A 21,906-nucleotide genomic window follows, 5' to 3' on the forward strand; every position below is an offset into this window, starting at 1 on the left:
TATGTAATCCCTAAGGCGTTTGCATTGCAGAAATCAACAGAGAATCTTGAAAACTTCAAATTAAACAAGAAAGGCAAGCTGTCATTTAAAGAACTGTGAACCATATGGAATTTATTTCCACTAGATTTATTTTCTTACCATTAATGAGTATAAACGTATATTTAATTTCTAGAAAAGCATGTCATTTACACGATGGAGGAACTGGGAGCGATGTTACACAAGAATGGACGCAGCAGGAATGCTTGCAGTGGAATTTGTTCTCCAGCTATAGCTGTGTCAAATCAGAGTCATCAGCACATAATGTTGGGTCAAATTTGTCATAGGCATTAGTAAAACAAAACACTAAGATGCTGGGTGGAATCAACCCAGTCTTCAGTGGTTTTCAGACCTCTGTTGTAGAATGGTAACTCTAAAATGTCTCCCCAAGCAGTGAGAAATAACCTGAGTACAAAGTAGTGCCCTTTGGTTGCAGGTTCGGCTGCTCTTCCTTTTTCAGTGAGATTGCAGTTCTGTGATGTGCTCCATCTGAGGATCTCAGAGTGCTTCACAAGCCTCACAAAGCCTTTGCTGGGCACTGTCATCGCAGCATTGTGACAGGCAGGGGCCGGTGCTCGTGGGCTGAGTTTAATGCACCATGCAAGAACAAAGAATTCCCCATTGCACCCTGCTTTTTAATCCGAGTCCGTCTTAATGCATCGAGAGCTGACTGGTGAAGGTCATTGGGCTTTACAGGAAGGAACATAAGCTCTATAGAAATCCAGGAGTCTGCTTTCTAGTAATGTTCAATTTATACGAATAAACACAGTGCCAGTGACTGTGCTTCAGGAACGTTTGAGGTTGTGTAGTCATCTGTTGGGATTGTTTTAAGTAGTGTCATGGTTAGAGGTGGTTTCTTGAGCTTGCTGCTCATTGTGGGTTTTGCCATAGTCAGATGCAGAGCTCCTTTCTGCTGTCTGAGTGGTATTAGATGGATATGCCAATAAAGCAGAGGCTGCAAATGACTCGTGGGTGGACTCCAGATACATTGTGAAGTATGGAAAATGACAAAATGTTGAGACCTTGCCATTCCTGATCACAACTAAGAACTGAGCAGTAGTAAAGGTTAGCTGGCCTGTGTGGAACAAGTCACATCTGGAAGGGTGATGAAGATGAAAGAGTTCGGAAGATATTCTTCCTAAAGCTTAATTTGCAGTGGGAGAATTAAGAGTGTAATTACATTTTTAATGGGGATAGACCTTTCCATACTGATAATTTGATGCAGGCTGTACTCACTGCCAATTAACAGGAGCTGCATCAGGCGTTTGTTTTTACGATGATAGCAACCAGGGGCTTCAAAAGGGTTATGACCACAGGGAGCTTAGTGATACCAAACGCAATCAGGACCTGCTCTGAAGAGCTCGCAGTCTTGGTCCTGTGAGATGAGCATTAACCCCAATCACGTGTGAGATGAGGGTGAGATCAGTGGGATGAGCTGTAGGATGACTCGTGCTGTGGCTCCTGCTGCAGCTTGGTGCCCTCTGCTTTACTCACTGACAGGGAAGAGCGTGACCCCCAGGTCCGGTGGCAGGCAGGGGATTGCTGTGCTTTGCCTCTGCAAAAAGAAAGGACCTGGTTCACATTCTGCGTGGTTCCCACATTGCTCCCAGCTTCTCCTTCTACCTCTCCCTATAAAATCTCCTGCTTGGGTATCAGTGTCTGAGGTAAGAGCTGTGCTACGGCGCTTGGCCCTGCACTAGAGCCTAGTTTATAGTCTTCGCTGCCTGTGCTTGTAGAAGGAGATGGAAGGGATGGTTCAGGAGATGCTGTGGGAGAGAAAAGAGACAGAATTAAAATGGACTTGGATGTCGTTCAGTGAAGCAGCATCCAAATAAAAGCAGCAGACCATCCTACGAACTAAAGAGCAGAAGCTGGGGGAGCAGTGGGCCATGTGGGAGAGATCCCAAGTCCAGGCACATCCTTTCTTCCTGGGTTGCAGTGAGGCCCAGAGGGACTGATAGGCATATATCAGCTCTTTCCACTATTCTGCTCTTGGAAAATGCTTGCCCCTAATTACTTTTTAATCCTTCCACTCTTAGAAGATAGCTCAACCTGCTGGCATCTGGACTTCATTTACAGAACATAATGTTTCTCCATCAGCATCTCTCTAATTTCCCTTCTGCAAGATGGCTTTAAAAAAGAAAGGAAAGAAAAAGGGGGGGGAAAAAGAAAGAAAAAGCTACATAACATAGTATAGATTTATATGGCTGAGAAAGAGCAAAATATGCTATAAGAAGTGTAAGATCATAACTTGCAGAAGGAAACTGAAAGACATGATTACAGTAGCTGTAAATAGCATGGTCCATTTGCTATGACAGTGCATAAATGCTTTAACGAAGAGCCATTGCCTGGCAGCAGTGTCCAGAGAGGTCAAAGGTGGACATGTGGTCATCTTGTATTTTGTACTATCTGGTTGACAGCAACCAAGATGCTTTATGTAGGGCACTTCTACCCACTGCTAACTCTATGTGAGTCTTTGTGGTGTTACCCAGCACTGTCTGTTCATAGACACACAGTCACCACTCTTCATTTCTTTTTTTCTTTTTCTTTTTTTCTTTTTTTTTTTTCAACTCTTGTGTTTGGTAGCATCTCAAAATCCATCTGGTATTAATTAATTAGTGGTATTAATTGAAAATCATGCCTTGTCTTTGGAAGATGTCTCCAGACTTCATAGTAAAGCAAGTCAACAAGGAGTGGCGTGGACTCAGATTCATTGTGATGCTTACATAGATCAATAAATCTAATTATGCCTTCTTAATCCTTTCCCCCTCCCAGTCCTCTCATTATGCTGACAGCAAAAAAAAAATGGGCACGTACGGTCTGGGACAGCGTGAATCACAGAGCTCATGTTGCCTGGGAGCACATGTCCTGGCAATGGGTCCAGGTTGAGACTGGGAGGTCCTGACTGGTACTGGACATCAATGGTGGTTCCTGCGGTGTAATCAGGAAAAGAAAGACATCATTCTTCACATCATTACTGAGAAAGCCAGATGGTCAGGCACAAAGCTCTTTTCTCAGGAAATATGGGAGACCTCTGTGGGTGGGGGTTAATGTCTTGGCTCCTCTTTGCTTCCTTCCTGCTCCCGCTCTCTGTTCTTTCAGCCTTTTTGCTCCCAAATGGTTGGGGTTTCAGCTAATAACCAACCACACGGTTCGTCTATGTGTGTGTTTCACAATTACTGCCCTTATCAGGGTTTCCTATATAATTTGGTATATTGCTAGCTAAAATATGTTGTCTCCCTGCAGCTTGCATCAAGTAGGCTGCCTAAGTCAAGCTCCTGGCTGCTGTGAAGCACACAGAGCATACCCACTCCTATAAACTGTCCCTGGGCTTACATTTTCAGAGATAGGCTAGAAGGGAACCATTTGGGAATTGGACTTGAGTTGAGAACGTCCCATGTTTAAGCTACAATTCAAGCTGATCCTTCACTTCCCTCCTCCCAGGACCATCTAGGCAGGAAGAAAATCTAGGCAGGAAGCCCCTTAAATGGCTTCATAATAAAACCCCTTTCTCAGCAGTGCTCCTACCTCCCAGCAGCATCTCCTGCAGCAAGCTGTCGATCCTTGCCACACCAAAGAGCTTGATGAACTGGACCTGCTCGATCATCTGCCAGGTGATGCTCTGCAGTGGGGGCAGCAGCAGGAGAATGTCACTGAAGCGGCCCCGGGAATCGTATTGGCGGTCATTGATGTAGTCCTCCAGATTGACCTGGACCTGGAAACGCATGTTCTTCACCTTCCCTGGCTCACTCAGGCCTTTGCAGTCTAGGGAGGGGTGGAAGAAATGAAGTTAATTGATGACCCTTGCAGCCAAGAAGTGTTACGCTGGCAACTATGCTCCAGGGAGGGAAAAGGCTGAGATAGAAATCACTCTGTGACAGTTATCTCTGTGTGCAGGTTATCTGGCAGATGTACAATGCACTGTCACTGCTTCATTTCTCAGATGGAATAGGCTATTTCAGTGCAAATAGAAAGAGCTTAACTCAGATAGATGCATCTGGGTGCATGAGCGAAGAGGAAGGATTTAGAAACTGATTTGTGTTTGTTCTGCAAACTGCTGAGACTTTCCCCCGTGCATTTTGAGTCTCAATTCTTCTCACTAAATCCATGCAGGTTTAGAGCTTATCTGTTTAAATGTATGAGCTCTAGCACTAGTTTCTTTCCTTGATTTCATGTCTTTGAGCCATGGTCCCTCTGTTTTCCATGGACTGCTGGTCTAGTTTTGCCTAATGAAGTAAATATTCAAGGTGTGTTGAAGTGCACAATTTATAGCTTTCCACTCCTGATTTTCCTCACACCCTAAATCAGAAATTTCTGGCTACTGGGCCATTTCCTTCAGTCTACAAAGAATGGCCAAGCACTACATTCTAGGGATCATCATGCCAAGAGATTCAATAGAATGGTTAGCAAGTTAGTGTATGTCAACATGCAACTCCAAGGATAAGCCTACTTGTTAGCATGAATGAATTTTACTTCCTTAGAACTTGGCACTCTTTTCTTTCAGATGAAATCATGGTGCCTCTTTGTTGCAATGATCTAAAGCTTGAGATACCAATCAGCGGAGGAGCTAATTTGTCTAACAGCATGATAACACCATCCCTATACAGGTTTGCAGCAGGCACTTTGGCAAGCCAAAGATCATGATGTTTGTAGAACTCCTGTATCTTGATTTCAAATCAGAGAGCACAGCAAAGAATGATTAATGGAAGATGGTACTCTAATTTTCCACGCTAACAGATGCCAAAGACAAAAGGGCGTTGCTCTCTGCTTGGAATCGTTCCTCCTCCTCTCCTCCAAGCTACAGGGCAATACACCTAAAGCTGAATGTTCTGCTGAGGGGACAGTGTGCATGCTGTAGGCATTTGGTTGGGAACCTGAGTGGGGTGTTTGTGGAATGACAATATAGGGATGATGCAAAGCAAGTTTTTCTTTGCTTTATGTTTCCCTGCTCTCTTCTCCACCCTGGGCTGCCCAGCTCTGCTCTCGCTGGTGCTGGCTGCCAGCAAGATCCATTAACAGACATCCTTGATGTTTCTGGCTACTCAGTGCCCTGAACAGTCCACAGCTCTCTGTGGTTTTTAATTCTCATCTCAGAACTCTGATGGGTGCTTCAAACTGCTGCTCAGTCAACTAATTCAGCTAATGCATAATTCAGTATGAGCATATATGTCCTTAATAGGCATCTCTTTCATTTCAGACTAATGGGCTTTCCTGAAGCCACCTACAGAAGCAGCAAAACTCCTCTGAATTCTGCCAAGACTTGCACATCTGGCTGGAGCTACTATGTGCTAAATAGCAAAGTGTTCAGGAATAGGGTGAAATGCAGAGCTGTTGCCAAGGGGTTTTCAGCCTGGCTATCAGAGTTGCTCTTAGGAATGCAAAAGCAGGAGGAAGAGCTGCGTTTCCCCACCCATTGCCCTATTTCCTGTATCCTCCTGTAACACAACATCTCCTCAAGCCCTGTGCTTGCTCCTGCAAGCAGGAAAGTCACGTACCTGGATCAAAGAAGATGATGGCTTTAAGGCATGCGTACTCGTTGTCATCGATCTGGATGTCCCTCAAGGGCTTCACCAGTTCATCTAAGATCCTGGTGGCCACACGAGCGATTTCTAGCTCTGGACAGTGCATTGGGATGATGAAGTCGTTCCCTGGGGACAAGGGAGAAATTCAATGTTGAATGCACTGCAGAAATGGTCTCACCCATCAGTTGCCCAGACCTGGGCTGCCAGATAGTCCTACTGCTATGCAGAGTTGTGAACAACACCCAGGTTCACAATGGAAAAGCAAGGTGTGGATTTGACTCTTTGGTCCTTAGTTTTGCATGTATCAATGGATTAATACCATACTCAAAGTTTGTCCCATCTTCTGCTCTGCTTTACAATTTTCAGCATCAGTACTCAAATTCCTCACTGTGCCCCAACAATCTGTTGCAAAACCATGACACAACTGTTTGAGATCCTGCTTAATAGAGAGGTTTTCCCAACAACAGTTTCAAATCATAAGGGCACAGGTGTAAAAAATGATCTCAGTGGTCTTTTCCAACCTTAATCACCCTACGAAAAGTCACAGTGTATTTGCCTCTCCCTTTCTACTCTTCTCCAGAGGCCTCCTTGAGCACTCAATCCTGAGCCAGATGTGCAGTGACCTATCCAGGTTCTATGTGTGCAGATAATAAAAGCAGGAGTGCTTTCAGTACTTTACCTAATAGTAGAAAGTCGGTGTAGGGTATGGATCGCTTGGCTACCCCAAGGAGAAGGTGTTCCCCTGCGTGGGCTCTGAGCAAGGCAACCTGCAGACAACACAGAAGAGAGAGGTCTTAATAGAACTTCAACTCAAAGAGCAAAAAGGGGGATGGCTTGAGTTCCTAGGAAACAAATGGCTTTTATAGTCATCTACCAGGTTTTAGTAAAGGGAAAAGCTCGCTGTCTGGGTCCCTGTGCACACTGGAGTGACCAGTTCTGTATTTTTGGGCTTTTAGGCTACTGAACTCATTGCCTTTATTATTCTTCCTTTATTATTCTTCATCTCCTGCCAGTATGTTGCTTTGCAGAGTAATATATTGATACCAGATTTCCCCACTGAAAAGTACAGCTGAAAATTAGCAGGGAAGGTAGCAGCACTACAGGGAAAGGCATTTGCCCATCACCTGGTCATCCAACGGCAGCTCGCAGAATGCAGGGATGTACTTGGCCCACTCCACCAGCACCAGCAGCTGCTGCTTCATGGACTCACACACATCATTGATGGTGGCCACTTTCTTCATTGCTATATCAGCGCTGTGCACGGGGCTCAGTGGCAAATACTGAAAGAGAAGCAGTGCATACCCAGATGAGTGCAATCCTACCCCTCCCCACTCTCTTAGCCGAGTCTTCTCTCCGCAGCGATGGCTGCACACTTGTTCCCCAGGCAAAGCACCACGAGGTGGTGCTCGGTCCCAGCACCACGTCCCATCCCTGCTTCTTTCACAGCCTGTTCCGTGTCCCCATTCTTACAGCACTGGGGCTCAGCTTCGCAGCAAACCAGCAAAACGCATGAAATGCGCTCCCCCCGAGGTGGGTGTCTGGGATGAATCTCATCCACTTTGATCTCTAAAGAGCTGCACGGTGGGCAGAGAGTTAAAATGTAATGATTTTTGCAAGGGAAATGGATGCATTGTTGCATGTAATCTGCAACATCTGGACCATATGCCTCAGTGGCGAGAGGCGATTTGCATAACAATTTAAAGGACACTCAGGGCGAAATTCGTTGTGAAACCAGAAAGCAATCAGCGTCTGTTTAAGACAGCAATTTTGTTAGCTTTATTTTTTTTCCTCCCTGGTAAAAACGAAGTAACAAATAAAAGATGTAATTGGCCATGATGGGAACATTGTGTTCTGGCCAGGACGCATTGTGCAGAGAGAGCTGCTGAACTTCTGCCTGAACTTTGGAGAGCTTTTAGGGTGCAGCAATAATTGGGGTGGGGGCAGAGGGGACCCGGGGCATCCTTCAGAATCGCAGCTCTGCATCTCACACCTCAAAGGCTGTGTCTTGTTTGGGGGTTGTCTTTGGGTCTCCTACCTGCTGTGCCATTGCCTCGGCCTGGGTGAGCACACTGATGGACAGCGAGCCGTTGTCTTCATAGCTGCTCCTACGGATGCTGATCCTGTCGCGCTCATTCTGCACCGCTGCAAAGAGAGCCGGGGAGCAGAAGTCTCCTCATTAAAGAAGCTCAGAAGGAAAGAAACTTCAATTCAACCCACTGCTCCTCGTTACAGCCATTGGCCCTGCCCACCCCATTGGTCCCTTCTCAGGTTCCTTTCAGGTTGGATATTAGGAAAGGTTTCTTCTCTTGCAAGAGCAGTGATGCACCTGCGCAGGCTGCCCAGGAAGGTGGTGGGATCATCATCCATGGAGATGTGAGCCATGAGGATGTGGCACTGAGAGATGTGCTTATGGCATGTTGGGGTGGGTTGGGGTTGGCTGGGGGATCTTGGAAGTCTTTTCCAGCCTTGATGATTCTGTGATTCTTTGCTCAGGACACATTTCTCCAGATTTCTCCAAACACGGGATGGAAAAGCTGCCTGGTTTATGGGCTTTTGTCAGCTTGGGTCAAACCTCTTATCTGTGTTCCTAACAGGCCCCCGATGAGAGGCCAACAAAGTGAAAGGGCAGAAAACAGGCAACAGCAGCAAAATCAATACTTCCCATGACGCATAGAAGCCTGCTGCTTGTTTTCCAGGATCTGGTACTCAGCTTTGCTGAGTTGAACAAGGTGGGCTGGGCACGGGGCTGCAAGGGCTGAGACACCAGAGCCATTTTTAGGTTTTACACCTCAGAGCCACTTTTGGTGGAGTCCATTTGGAAGAGGTATTCTGCACGCACGTGTAGCAGTGAAGCCTCTTCAGTCTGAGACAGTTAAAAGGTGATTTAAAGAAAGATGAGTGGTCACTTTAAATACATCCATAAGCTATAGTTAATCTTCAGAACAGATTAACCCTTCACTGCTTTTTTTCTATACACCAGGCAGCATCCAGCTTTGAACAGAAAGAAGCCAACCCAAAGCCAACCTTTTCCTGGCAGGTCTCTGCCCTACTTCTCACATCTGGCTCCATAGCAGATGCTCTCTTTGGAATGAATAGGCTCCTTTTACCCACTCCCAAGACAAGATAATTTTCCCATAGTAATCAATGAACACAATTACATGGGTCCCACAAACCTCTCCTGCTCCCCTATGACAGACTCCTTTAAGAGCCTCCAGCTTGTTTTTCACCAGTTTGCTTTTATGGCACATATTTCAGTGCTTTCCTCATACCCTGATAAGCTCAATCTCAAGTGTAAGTGGACGTCCTGGCTGACTTTCTCAAGGTGATTTGGGTGTTGTCACTGAAAGTACCCAAGATGCTGTGGAATTAGATACAAAAGGGAGTTAATGTTTTACCTGTACAAAAATAATTTATTGCTATGTGGTAATTATATTGCTATAATTATTGTGCTTGTAAAAGGCAAGGTGTAGGTCATGGTGGCAAGGCATGGCTGTGCAGAAGGTGCTCTGGCCTAGATGTGATCTTGGCTTTGCTGACAGTAAGAAAGGACTAAAACTCCACTATTTCCAGTACGTGTCCAGCAAGCCTCACTCCCCATCCTTTTTCTCTCATGCTGTCCTCAATTCATGCTCTGATTTCCAAAGCCAATGAATGGAAAGACCTGGATCAGGCTGATGGCTGAGGGACAGCCCACAGAATTATAGAATTATTCAGGTTGCAGAAGACCACCAAGATCCCCAACCCAACAACAACCCAATCCCACCAGTGCCACATTGCCATGGTTCTGGAACACCTCCAGGGATGGTGACTCTGCCACCTCCCTGTGTAATTTGTGCCAATGCCTGATCTCTCTTCCATAGAGTATTTTTTTCCTAATATCCAACCACGATGCACACGGCTCCGCTCCTCCACCCCAAACAGCTCAGCATCCCTGCAGGCAGACGGGTGCCAGGGATGAGAAGAACCCCTGCAACCCCACGCAAGGAGACGTCAGTGGGAAAACGTCCCTGTGATGCTGTTGCTCAGGGACAGCGCGTCTCTGACCTCGACTTCTCCCCAGGGAATTTGGAGGGAGGGCAGAACGATGCCCGCATCTCCCTCCAAGGAATTCACCACATGTCTCAGGCTGTGGGAAGCAGATGAGAAAACAAACATCTCCTCCATCTGACGTTTCCATACTCGGAGCAACCCCGGGTCCTTTTGCCATGAGCACACTGAGGATGCTGGCATGCGGAGCGCTCGCTGCGGCTCTTGGGCAAACAGCGGTGTGTTTGTGGGATTGCAACAATCCCATGTTTCCCAAACATTCTGTCCTTGCTGCCTTGCCACATCAGTACAGAGCACGTGACAAGGAACCTCTGGAGAATCCAGTAGATTTGGGCACAGGCATTGATTTGAAGCGAACAGCAGCAAACCAGTAGTTTTCCATAGGAATTGCAGATGATAAAGCTCTCCTTTGCCACCTGCCTACATAAGAGATGCCATTATTACTCTGCTAAAACAATCCGTATTTAATGCCAATCGGGTAGGAATTGTGCTAATTAATGAGCAGCATACAAGGAGACAGCAGGAGAAGGAGTTCTGAGTGCTCCATTGGAGCTCACAGAGTACCCATCTCTGCTGACAGATTCACTCCTTCTTGTTGCTGGATTAATTTCTATGCACAAATCATTTTTTTCCCCCATACTTTCTCTGATTTCGTAGGGGTGGTGTATTTTATTTGCACATAAAAGCCAATGGAACATGCACATTTAATCCTTTCACATGCTGAGGGATGGTTTATGGCCATCAAAATGCTTTACCTTTTCCATCTCTCTTTGCAATGCACTGCAGTCTGAGAACTCTACAAGTTGGTAGAAAAGACATGCAAACAAAAGGCATGAAATGCTAACAAAATCATTCTATAAACCTGTCTGATTTAACAATAAACAAATAACAGCTTCAGGTCCGCCCACTGTGCAGTGGTAGTAATCATTCTTTTTACTTCTGCATAAAACCAGAGGAGCTCATGTACATTCATAAATTTCTTTAAAGGGGACAAGAGGTTAAATATTAACCTCTTTCTTCACCAGCAAACTGCATCCTGACAGTGCGGTGCTGGACATTTCAAAAGGCACCAAGGTTATTAGTTCAGCTCCACAGGAGCTGGTGGCCAGGCTCATTGGAGAAATCACAGCCTGCTCATTTGTTCAAGGTTGAGCATGGTGACAAATAGCTGCTAAAAATAGTTTTGGGGAGTGTTTAATATCAGGTACACTCCTTGTTCATAGATGGTTTCCTGGTCAAAAATCTGTCTGGTGGTATTGTGTGAAACAGTAGAGATCAAACCTTGTTCTGTGCAAAGAGAGGGAAGTAGAGAGAAAGCCAGAAAAGGCACGGAAGGGATGGAGATGTCAGAGTGTACATCGACTGCCCTGAGGCACTGCACTGACCTTTACCACACACCAAGAGAAAGAGAGCAGATCTGCAACTATCCGAGATCTGGAGAGCATTCAAGCAAGTCTTTTCCTCACAGCTTGTCCTGACTTCAATGAGTGTCTGCTTATTAAAATGAGTTATTGATACGAAAAAATGTGATACGAGTAGGAGTGTTCCTAAACGAGCTAATTTCTAGGAAATCTGGAGACTTTTCTACAAGACTCATGTGTTGGCCCTTCTTTACTCTTGCTGTTGACAATGGGACCTGGATCCCTTCTCATGGCACAAGCATGGATATTTTGGGTGTTTCTTTGCCAAAATTTCTCACTAGAGATATAGGGCTCAAGTGTGAAACATCTTTTCAAAAAGCAGAATCAAATTCAGAGTGCTCAGACAGCCATGCACCTGCCCCTATAGGCAGGTCAAGCTTTTGCATCATACAGCTTCTCCTTTGGACAGAAATTCCCATTTTACCAGACTGGCTAGCATAGCCACTCTCATTCTCTTATCCAACAAAGTTGTTTCCAGCATGGAAAGGAGGAGAAAAAGATCCAAAAGTGTCACATCATGTCTTACAGCACAAGAAGATCAGAAAAGAAGAAAAATCACTCTGGATCCAAAGCTCCAGCTTATCCATTAGTTCTGCCAGGCTAAGGAGACGTAGAGGACAGCAAGTTTTCCAGTGCTGCACACCACACCATGGAGCAGCAGGTCAGCATGGTGCCAGCCACTGAAACAGGCGAAGTGACACAACCCCACCTCCACGCCCCAGGTGTATTGTCACACCCAGGCTGGGAAAAGGATCGTTTCCATCTTTTTTCTCTCTACGGTGAATAAATAAATAGTGCTGTTACCACACCCTGGAAAGTCTGATTGCTGTTACGTGAGCTGGTTGAAAAATGATGTGCCAGAGAACAAGTGTCAAAGCGCTGTGTGCCAGTGCTGGGACGACTTGACACACTGAGTGTGGATGTCGTGGATCTGGCACAAATTGGTGCATACCACTGAAACATTTGTATAAACACTTTTATCATCCTGCTCTACCCCAAGACACGGCTTCTCTTCTTCCCTTATGCTTCACAGTACTGTTTAATATTAATCCAGAACCAACCTAAAGCAAACAACGGCGTTCTTTTTGTACACACAATTGTGCAAGAAAATTTCTTTCTGAGCTCTGCACACGTGTTCTGGATACAGCTCTGGTCAGCTAGGCTAATTCCTACAGAGCAGTTGCTCAAGGTGCTTTAAAACCTTCTGTACCAAACACATGAGCAGTTTGTGAGCACACAACCTGACCACGCACTCATAAAATAAGTTTCAAGGAATGTGGCGATGTGGAACTTGGAATGCGTCATCATGCATCAAGCTGCAATCAATAATGAAGGAATGAGCCAAGGTTTTATAACTTTTGCCATAAAACCAATAAAAATCACGCTTCAGATGAAAGAATGGAGCTGATAACCAGATTTCAGCCTTTCCAAACTGTGGAGTTTGCTGCATTGGTGATTGGCTCAGTCCTCAACTAGAACTGAGAGCAGATTTGGTTGGCTAATATTACTATGATAACTACTTTTTTTCCCAGCTTTGTATTTACTCCATTTCTCCTAAACTAAACCAGCAGGCATTTTAGCTACAACCATGACCTATCCAAATTGCAAGACACCCTGTTCTCCAGATGGTCAGGGATTTGGAAAGAGATTCTTGTCATCGTTGGTGAAAAGTTATGAATTACCAGAAATGAGTGAAAAATTTCCCATTGGTTTCTGTGGAATTGTGATTTCACCCCTTAGGTAAAGGGCAAATTTGGTGGCAATCCCTCTCCCAGTATTGAATCACCTAAAGAGAGAAGCCTCCCGGGATGTGTGGATATTGGCACAAAGCTGCAGCTGAAATTCCCATCTGAAGAAATGGAAAATGGGGTTTTCAGCTGCAACAAGAACCCTCTCACTGGGGAACACAGCATCAGCTCAGACAAGAGCTGCTGCTTCCCTCCACCACCTCCCACAGATGGAGCAAGGCCAGAAACAGCAGCAGGCAGCCTTCTCACACCTACCTTCTTTCTTCATGCCGGCTCTGAAGCACTTCTTCAGCCTGCAGTACCTGCACTGGTTCCTCTTGTCTTTGTCTATCACACACTGTCGGCTGAACCTGGAAGGAGATGGGAAAGATGGAGCAACGTGGCTTGTGCCCTGCTCACCCTGAGCAGCCTCAACCCCAGGACTCACGAAGGAGCCAAAGGCCTTGGAGGGAATGGGTGGAATCAGTGCTGGTTTGGCCCCACTCCCCATCTTCCCACTGCCAGCTGGGAATGCAGCAATTTCAGACCATCTACTCCATGAGGACTGTGATGGTTTTGGCTGCTGAAGTGTGATGGTGACACAAGTTGGGCTGGTGGTTGGCGGAGTTGGGGTCTTCATCTCCAACTTTCAGATGGCTATCAGGTGTCTAGTTTGGACCAGTTTGTTGACACTGTCTTACTTTGCAGAGAATAAATGCTCCATGGCCCATAAACCCTTTTGTGCCCATAGTCTACTTTTGAGGTAAGTGGCCTTCACATTCCTCTTCATTTCAACAGGAGATGGAGAAACATCCAAGTGATGGCCCATGTAGGCTAGGCCACTATGGATGAAGGGATGGAAGAGGGATCTGTTGTGCAGGGAAGAGGCAATGTGGGTTGCTCTGGGGCCATCATTAGGTTGTAAAAGCTGAGGCACATTCCCAGGCTGGTAAAAAGCCAAAGGTACAAAAACCCAAAGGCTTTCCAAGGAATTCAAGTCTGCGATAAACAACAGAGCTTTGAGCTGGGCTAAATACAGCATGGCTCACCAAATAAGGATTCACAGACAGGCAAGCATTTACCATTTGCTTGGCTTACACGCTGCAACTCCCCAGGCTGCCAAATGTCACTGTGATTCATCGATTCCTGGGGAGGGGCAACAATTATGCTCCCAGGAAAGCAAGAGCCAAAATTTCAAAGAAATCAGTAGTAGCTATTCAATCCTCCTGACAGGATCCTGCAGTGCATGGGATGGGCACTGTGCAGGTGGAGTCTGATATCAGATTGGGTGTCTTCTGTGGCTGATGTGACCTGGAGTGATAAATATCCCAGGAGCATTTTGACAAAAAGAGCAACTTGCATTACAAAAATATGGAACTCCTTTAAAAGGAAGAAGAACTCTGGAACAAAAAGAAAACTTCCAGGTTTTAATCATAGATTAAAAGTTTGAGGGTGGGTTCGAGTTTTTTTCTCTTCCTCCTGTGCTAAAATAAACACCGTTTTTCCAAGGCCAACCAAGATAGCTGCTTTATAATTTATGGCATCCTCCTGGAAAAAAAATCTCTCCAATGTGTACCTGTGTGCCAAAGTGGCTGTGAATCATCACTGGTCCATGCTACATTCTCGGAATAATTGTAAAATTATCAGTGATATGTAAGCATGCATAATTCAATGTGTCTGAAAACAAAGATGGAGAAGCTGTGGTGACTCTGGAAGTGACGGGTTCTTGGATGCTTATTGCTTTCACGTTGTTACCAGGAAAAATAAGGCTTTGAGAAGATATTTCTGAAGCTTTGGTCCTTTTTCACCCTTTGCTTTCCCTTGCTGGTTTGTGATGAGGTTGTGGTGTCACTCCACATCCAGAGGCTGTGCTCTTACACAAGCCTCATGACCCTATTTCTCCCCTGAATGACACCACGACAGTATGAACTCACAAAACAGATTGCACAGTGTCATGAAAGGTGCCAGCGTCCAAGATGAGATAGGACATAGCTTACTCCTTAGCTCCCTATCTTCTGGCCACAAGTTAAACTGCATCATTATTGTCAGCATTCACACCACAGTAATGCAACACAAGGGATGGGGGGGCCTCACTGTACAACTTGATCACTGCCCCACTTACTTGCAGTATCAATGGCATTTAAATCTCATAGAGTGGGCAGGTACCTGCAGGAATAGACATGGTTCTTGCGGACGCTCCTCCTGAAGAAGCCTTTGCAGCCATCACAGCTGGATGCCCCGTAGTGTTTGCCCGTCGCCCGGTCCCCGCAGATGGAGCAAAGGGAGCCAATGCCGTTGTTGAGCAGGTTGGTGTTGGCTGATTCAGCTGTGATGGTCTCTGCGGGCATTGAACAGCGCCCGTTGGCCTCCTCTGTGATGGAATCCAGAATCAAGAGACAGCAGGTTGATTTTTGTCAGATAAATCATGTGCTGAGCCCGCCCCTTACCCGCATGTGCACACAACGTATGTTTTGCTGGTGAAACCTCCAGATGGAAGCCATGCTGTTCTCAGCCTCAGCTGGCACTAGCTCATTTGGCTTTGCTGCTGGATAGTGGTATTTTTCTTAGCCTCAGTGAGCAGGGAGACTTCAAGGCTTATAACCCAGTGCATTCATGACAACTGAACAATTACTGCTGCTTTTCTTGACAAATCATAGAATCATATGAGTTGGAAGAGATCTTTAACGGCCATCTGGTCCAACTTCCTTGCAATGAATAGGGACCCCTACAGCTCCATCAGGTGCCTGGAGCCCCATTCAGTCTCACCTTGGGTATCTCCAGGGATGGAATGCCCATCACATCTATGAAGCAAATTCTGCCAGTGCTTCAACACCTGTACTGCAGAAAACTTCTCCCCTGTATCCTACCTAAATCTCCCCCCTTTATTCTGAAACCATTTCCCCTTGTCTGGTCACAACAGACCCTGCTGAAGAATTTGTCTCCTTCTTTCTTATAGCTCCTTTAGATACTGAAAAGCCACTCTCAGGCCCTCCTGGAGCCTTCTTTCTCCAGGATGAAGAAAAGGCTCTGGGGAGACCAGATGCAGAGAAACCTTATCTGGATGTGAGATTCACGCTGTTGAGGGATGGAGAGCCATCTCCCCAGTTAGACAGCTGAAGAACATGATCCAAAGCCTGCACCACAAAAAGCATTGGAAGAAAAATGTTGTTAGCTCAAATAAATAGAAAGCAGAGAAAAGAAAGCAGAAGAAACAGGAAAGATGAACTACTTCATGCACACAATAGAAGTGAAAGAAAGGCACCTTGGGGTCACCTCTGCAGCTGGAAGAGAGAGACAGAAGCTCAAACAAGAGTCACTTTCGTTCCCCTCAGTGTGGTTTCTCCTCTGCTTTACCCACTGAAGAGGGCCATTACGTTCCACTGCTTACAGAGGAGCACAGGAGGATTGACCTTCTAAATCTGACACCTAAAATTATGTCATATGAATGCCCACTGTTTGCACCCACTCATTTGGGGCAGGAATAGCTCTGCCTGGGCTGTGTGTATACACTGCTGAAAGTTCCCCATTAAGCTTCTCCCCTGGCCTTAACCACCAGACTCACTGCCCTCTGAATCCCTCTGAATTCTCCTAATTCGAGGCAGAGCTTGGGTGAAAAGAAAAAAAAAGAGAGAGAGAGACATGAGAAGATGCAGATGACAGTGTTTACATCTTGCTGAGAGAAGGAATGTTTGTGGAGTCTGTCCTGACCTGAGCACTCACTGCAGGATGGTTTTGTGAATTTATCACTCCTCTGGGAGTGTGTTCTTTGCTCCAGAGGAGCTGATCTCGTCCTGCAGTGACCTAGGGAAGGCTCTGGGACAAGAGAGCTGGGCAGAAAGGAGAACAGCTCAGCAGATGGTGTATCGAACAATGAGAAAAATGAGAAAATTACTTGAGGGGGAGGAATTGGTACTTGATGTGGGCAGTCTAGAGAATGTTTTCTAATGCATAATGTGTAAAAATATCTCTGGGTCATCCTCACGCAACTTATATATAAATACACAGAAGGAGAATGTTATTTTTATATGTAAATACTCATCAAAAATTTATAGGGAAAATATTTACTATGCAATGAAAATCGTAATAAAAAGCCCCCCTGAAAAGCCAATAAGGCTTGATTTTATTTTTTTTTATGGGAATTTTGTTAGCTAAGGCTGAGATGAAGACATTTTTAGCTAAGACTTCACAAATGCAAAGGTCAGATTTCTGTTTGCATCCTCAGAAAGACTTTTTCATTTCTATTTCACCTTCTAACACACAGGTGAGCAAATGAGTAGGTTGGAGTGACCTGGGAGCAACACAAGAGTTAAAAATGACAATACTGAAATAATTCTTGGTTTTTAATGACAGGAACTGTGATTTACCTGTTGCCATAACCCATGTGCCATGCTGCAGCTCTGACATTCATCAGTAGGTAAGTGCAAACAGAGTCCATATGAGAAGTGCTTAGTGGTAATTCAAATTGATTTTTAGATGTTTTTACATTGATTCTATATTTAATATTGATTTGATAACTTTAAGTAAGCTGTACTGGAATACTCCTTCAAAGGTAGCTGTACTGCTAAACATTTGTGCTTCTGTTGCTTCATCTGTTCTTTTTTTGAAGGAATATATGAACAAAAACAAATACACCAAATGTGCTGGATCCCATTAAAAAAAATTGCACAACAAAAATAAAGATAAGAAAGCCAATTTTCTCCTCACTCCACCCGTGCTTTCTCTACTGACTTCAGAGGAATCAAGCCAAGGTCATACAATTTGGTTCCCAAATAGACTCTTCATTCTTCAGTTGGGTCAAGATTGCAAAATGATGCTGGAAAAGCATTTGTTCACCAGAAAAGGGTGTTGTTTTGTACCCTGCATGGGAGTAAGACATGTGAGGAACTGTGTTAGGTAAGAAATTGTTATTCTGGTCTTAAACCTGGTACATATTGGAGGCATAGCCACCAGCTGCAGGTGAGGGCCCATGGAGCCAAATTTTGCCCTCCTCTGCTACAGTTTTGTTGGGTGGCTGTATGTTCAGGCAGATATATAGCTAATAGTTCAGTCCCCCATGTCCTCTTCAGCTGAGCTGGATGAGAGTAGAAATTTTTAAAGATAAAAGAAAGCCACAAGCTGGCATGCATATGTCACTTGCAATGATTAATTTTAATTACAAAATCCCGTCTCCAGTTAATCATGAGTTCCTAATGAGAATTAGCTCAGAAAAACAGAAAAGACACAAACAATATTGCGTGCATCCAGTAACTTCTGTTGGGGCTTTCAAACCTACTCAGTATTTGGGGAATGTCTGGCTTTTTCCAGAACTAATCACTGCTAAGAAAGGCAGAGGAAAGCCAGGATCCATGCTATCATTGTTGCATGCCTGTGAAATTAGCTGAAAACTGTAGGTTCTTTCCTTGAGCCCTTACTGACACAGGACAAGGACCTGCTCAACACATCATGGAACACATTGTGCCTCTCCAGAGGTGTTGCTGCCTGGCATTCATCACTGAGATCCCCAGGGAGAGATGCTCAGAAATGGATCAGTTATAGATGTTCATGGCTGTGATACAATAGAACAACTCCTAATCCATGCCAGCACAGTACCTCTGAAATTTCTGCTGGCAAGGTGAAGATGAGGATATTCTCCAAGCAAAGACCATAACTCATCTTCCACTGATTGGGTCCTGAGCTGAGCTGAAGACCTGTGGTTGTGACCAAACTCCTCATTAGGATCATCCCTAAAGTTTCAGCTTCATGCCTTTTGTGAGCTACGGGTTGATGGTTGGACTAGATGATCTTAGGTCTTTCCAACCTTAATGACTCCATGATTCTATGTATGAGCAACATGCAGCACAGGAACTAACTGGATTGCTGAACTTGATTATCTAAGAGTCTTTCCCAACCTAAGTGATTCTATGCTTCTATCTAGCTATAAGGGTATCCCAGTGTATTTGTCAGCTTTAGGGCCAATTAAACTTGCAAACTTGAATGCATATAACTTTTTGTTATGTATTGCACTAATATGTGAGCCATTACCAAACTGGGGCTGCGGTGAAGATGATAATATTTACAATAATAAGAAATAACAGTGAGGATGCTGCTAGGGAATGGTATCTGGCTTCCATTCAGAGCTGAAGATCAGCATACCTGACCCCTCAGACCTTTTTTCTGCTTTTCCTTTCAGTTATGCTATTGGTTGCCAATCTCTTCAAGGCAATCTCTTTCTCTTCTGAATGCATATTTCACACCAAGCAGTGCTTCCTGGATTTCCCTTCCATGCACCAGAAATCCCAAGCCAGTCTTGGCCTGTGGTTCGGATGCTCATCATTTGCACTTTCTAATGGGCAAATGTTCTGAGATGGTTTTTTCATGCTTTCAGCCAGTTCAAGGTGCAGTGGGGTTGGGAACAGGGTTTTGCCAACATTTGCCAAATTCTCAAGGTTCAGTGCTGTGTTTGAGTGCTGAGAAAGGAAAACAAGCACTGCAGTGGGAGAAAATTTGACTAAAGAATTAGTGCAATATTTTAATACTGCTTCATATTTTAAGCAAGATGACAACTCTGACAAGAGCATAAGGAAGTGGGTATTAGCAGCACATAAAAAAACCAAGTGAGAAGATGGCTTGCAATGCCAGCCAATGTAAAGGAAACAAGTTTCTACCAAATGGGCAAGTTTCTGCAGTTACAACATGTATTTTTACAAAGGAAATGAAGGATTAACATTGATTTTCACTGACTTCCTTTTGCTTTTCTTTCTATTTAAAACAGGTAGTTTTTTAAACTTCCCCTCTACTCCTGTAATGGATTCTACTCTTATTTTGAACTGTTTGGCAAATTATGACCTACGTAGGGGTGGAAGATTCAAAATGTTTCTAGGCACATCTCAGAACTGTAACTTCTGAATCTTAGCCATCACATCATTCCACATCATCAATTAACCCCAGATTTTGATGAAATAGTTATATTCCAAAGAAGATAAGAGTTGTTTTTAAGAATGAATTGCCTCATTTGAAAACATTCTATTTTTCACTTTCACATCACTCAGCATGTAAGTAACAGCTCTGATACCATTAAAGTTCCTGTGGCACCCCATCCTGTTCAAGCTTATATAATACAGTAAAATTGCAGTTCAGTTTAGTAAAGGAAGTAAAGAATAATTTCACTCAATGAGGTAGATCTGGTTTTAAACAAATCCATTACATTTTTTAAACTATCTAAAAGAAAATTATTTCTTGATTCCAACAATTTTAAAATATTTTTGAATCTCTGTGAACTTTAGTTTTTGAGTTATCTACAGGAGATGACTTGTTTGGTTAGCAGTACATTTCCAGGCATGGACATCTGAGGTCTTTTTTCAAGTTATTTTCACAAACTGTAGAAGAGGACACTTACCCAAGACAAACAAGCTAATTTCAAAACAGCTAGTTCCTGAGAGAACCAGTTACTCATTAACAGCTAAACAAATAACCCAACACTGATCAAGATAAACTTCAGAAAGACTCAGCCTGTCAGTTCTACTGAATGAAAAAAAAAACATAAAGAGCCCCTAGCAGGTTTTGGTAATTAATTTGCGAAATTATATTGAATTTTGAGGAGATTTATACCACTCTAAAAAGTAAGAAGTATCTTGCTGTTCAGCAGAGTGATAAAGTGAAATATCTGCTTTAAATGTCATTTTTGGAGTAGAGTGGTGTCTCAAAACCTTCCCACAAAAATAAGAAATAAGATCTGTATCTAGCAAAAAAAATAACAAAATAATAATAATAATAATAAAAAGAACGATCCTTCTTGGGACAGAGAAAGAACTTTTCTTGAAGCTAATTTTAAATTCTGAATTCTTTGGGCCTTTTTACTTCATTTTTCTCCTGAGAAATTCCGTTTCCCACTATAATAATTCCAAACATTTTATGTTGTAGATAATAGCCCTTTAAAAATGTTGATTATTTTTTGATGAGGAGTCAACTAATGAGAAAATGTGAGACCATAAAAATCCCATCTCCATTTCACTAAGCTTCTTAACAAGTTAAATGAAATATGGCCAAAACTCTCCAAAGGCATCACCAACATTAGAATCTCAGTTACATGATGGGTTTTATGCTGTACAACTCAAATGTCCTCTGCTTTTCAGGCAGTGAACAATTAATGTCACAGAATAGTGCTTTCTTTAATCTAGAACACCTTTGACTTCACAAATCCCAAATATCACACAATATGCTTTAATTCTGTGACCAAAGTTAAAGTCTTCCTATATTGAACTTAATGAATCTCAGCCACATTCTTTATGCATCCTAAGAGCTAATAGACCATTTTGATACCAAGATACCAAAAATAAGTCAAGTGATCCTTTGGATATTGCTTCTCAATCTAAGTATCTACGAACAAGTATTGGATACATGGTATATTGTGTGAATAGCCATGTGGGTGGCATTTTTTTTCCCAACAGTTAAATAAGAATCCAAGCCATATTTAGGAGTGAAACATAACTTTTAAGGCAGAAATATCGATAATAACTTTTTGCATAAGTCATATAGGGAGCCAAATGTGTGGTATGCCATCAAGAGCTCCACCAGCATTTGCAGTATCTTGTAGGATCTTCAGGACATGATGCTTCGCAGACCAAGGAAATGAATAACTCCAAAAGGACCAGGAAGTGAAACCATCCCATTTCAGCCCAAATATTACTGCCGATCCAACTGAAGTTGGAAGGTCAGCTGCTTAAATACTGCCTCTTCACCCTTTGCCCCACACCTCCTACCTGCCTGCCCTACGCTTTCAGCTTTTTAACAAAGGCGGTAGAGGTTATTACAGAGGAAGCGAATAGGAATCTCACCAGTGTTGTTTGGAAGAACCCGAAGGTTTTCAAATTCTAGCATGGTATAAGAGGAATCCAAGGAGTCGACGTAATCTGGCATATCCATGTCCATGATGGACTGACACAGCTTCATTATTACTTGTCAACTGCAAGGGAAGCGGCAAAAACAGCCCTACTGTCAATCACGGCCAAGTTTTCCTCTGCAAAGAGAGACACCCCAGCCCTCTCCGTGACAAATCATTACCTAGCTCTGCCCACAGTCCCCTCCCAATGCCAGCAGAGAAGGGACGAAACCTTTCCTTCTTGCTTGCAGTCCCCTCCCTTCCCGGGGTGCATCTGCGCTCTCAGTCCTGATAAT

The 21,906-nt window shown here is 44.0% G+C and overlaps 1 protein-coding gene across 4 annotated transcripts; it reads right to left on the minus strand.

Annotated features, from left to right (window-relative positions):
* Positions 1 to 84: 84 nt before the first annotated feature.
* Positions 85 to 21,889, minus strand: LOC128081947 (hepatocyte nuclear factor 4-beta-like). Of its 4 annotated transcripts, XM_052685699.1 has the most exons (12): positions 21,793 to 21,889; positions 21,567 to 21,694; positions 14,920 to 15,124; positions 13,030 to 13,124; positions 10,361 to 10,408; positions 7,594 to 7,700; positions 6,683 to 6,838; positions 6,238 to 6,325; positions 5,532 to 5,684; positions 3,565 to 3,801; positions 2,854 to 2,967; positions 85 to 1,802 (listed from the first exon to the last, which is right to left on the minus strand). In XM_052685699.1, the coding sequence occupies exons 2-12, from the start codon at positions 21,679 to 21,681 to the stop codon at positions 1,666 to 1,668; spliced, it is 1,455 nt and encodes a 484-aa protein (XP_052541659.1). In that variant the 5' UTR covers positions 21,682 to 21,694; positions 21,793 to 21,889; the 3' UTR covers positions 85 to 1,665. The 4 variants fall into 4 exon arrangements, with proteins under 4 accessions (XP_052541659.1, XP_052541661.1, XP_052541658.1 ...); XM_052685701.1 differs by lacking the exon at positions 21,793 to 21,889 and having other exon boundaries at positions 85 to 1,591; positions 21,567 to 21,763; XM_052685698.1 differs by lacking the exon at positions 21,793 to 21,889 and having other exon boundaries at positions 21,567 to 21,763.
* Positions 21,890 to 21,906: the final 17 nt, after the last annotated feature.

This window comes from Tympanuchus pallidicinctus, unplaced genomic scaffold (genome assembly GCF_026119805.1).
Source record: "Tympanuchus pallidicinctus isolate F22 unplaced genomic scaffold, pur_lepc_1.0 scaffold22, whole genome shotgun sequence".
Classification (NCBI taxonomy): domain Eukaryota; kingdom Metazoa; phylum Chordata; class Aves; order Galliformes; family Phasianidae; genus Tympanuchus; species Tympanuchus pallidicinctus.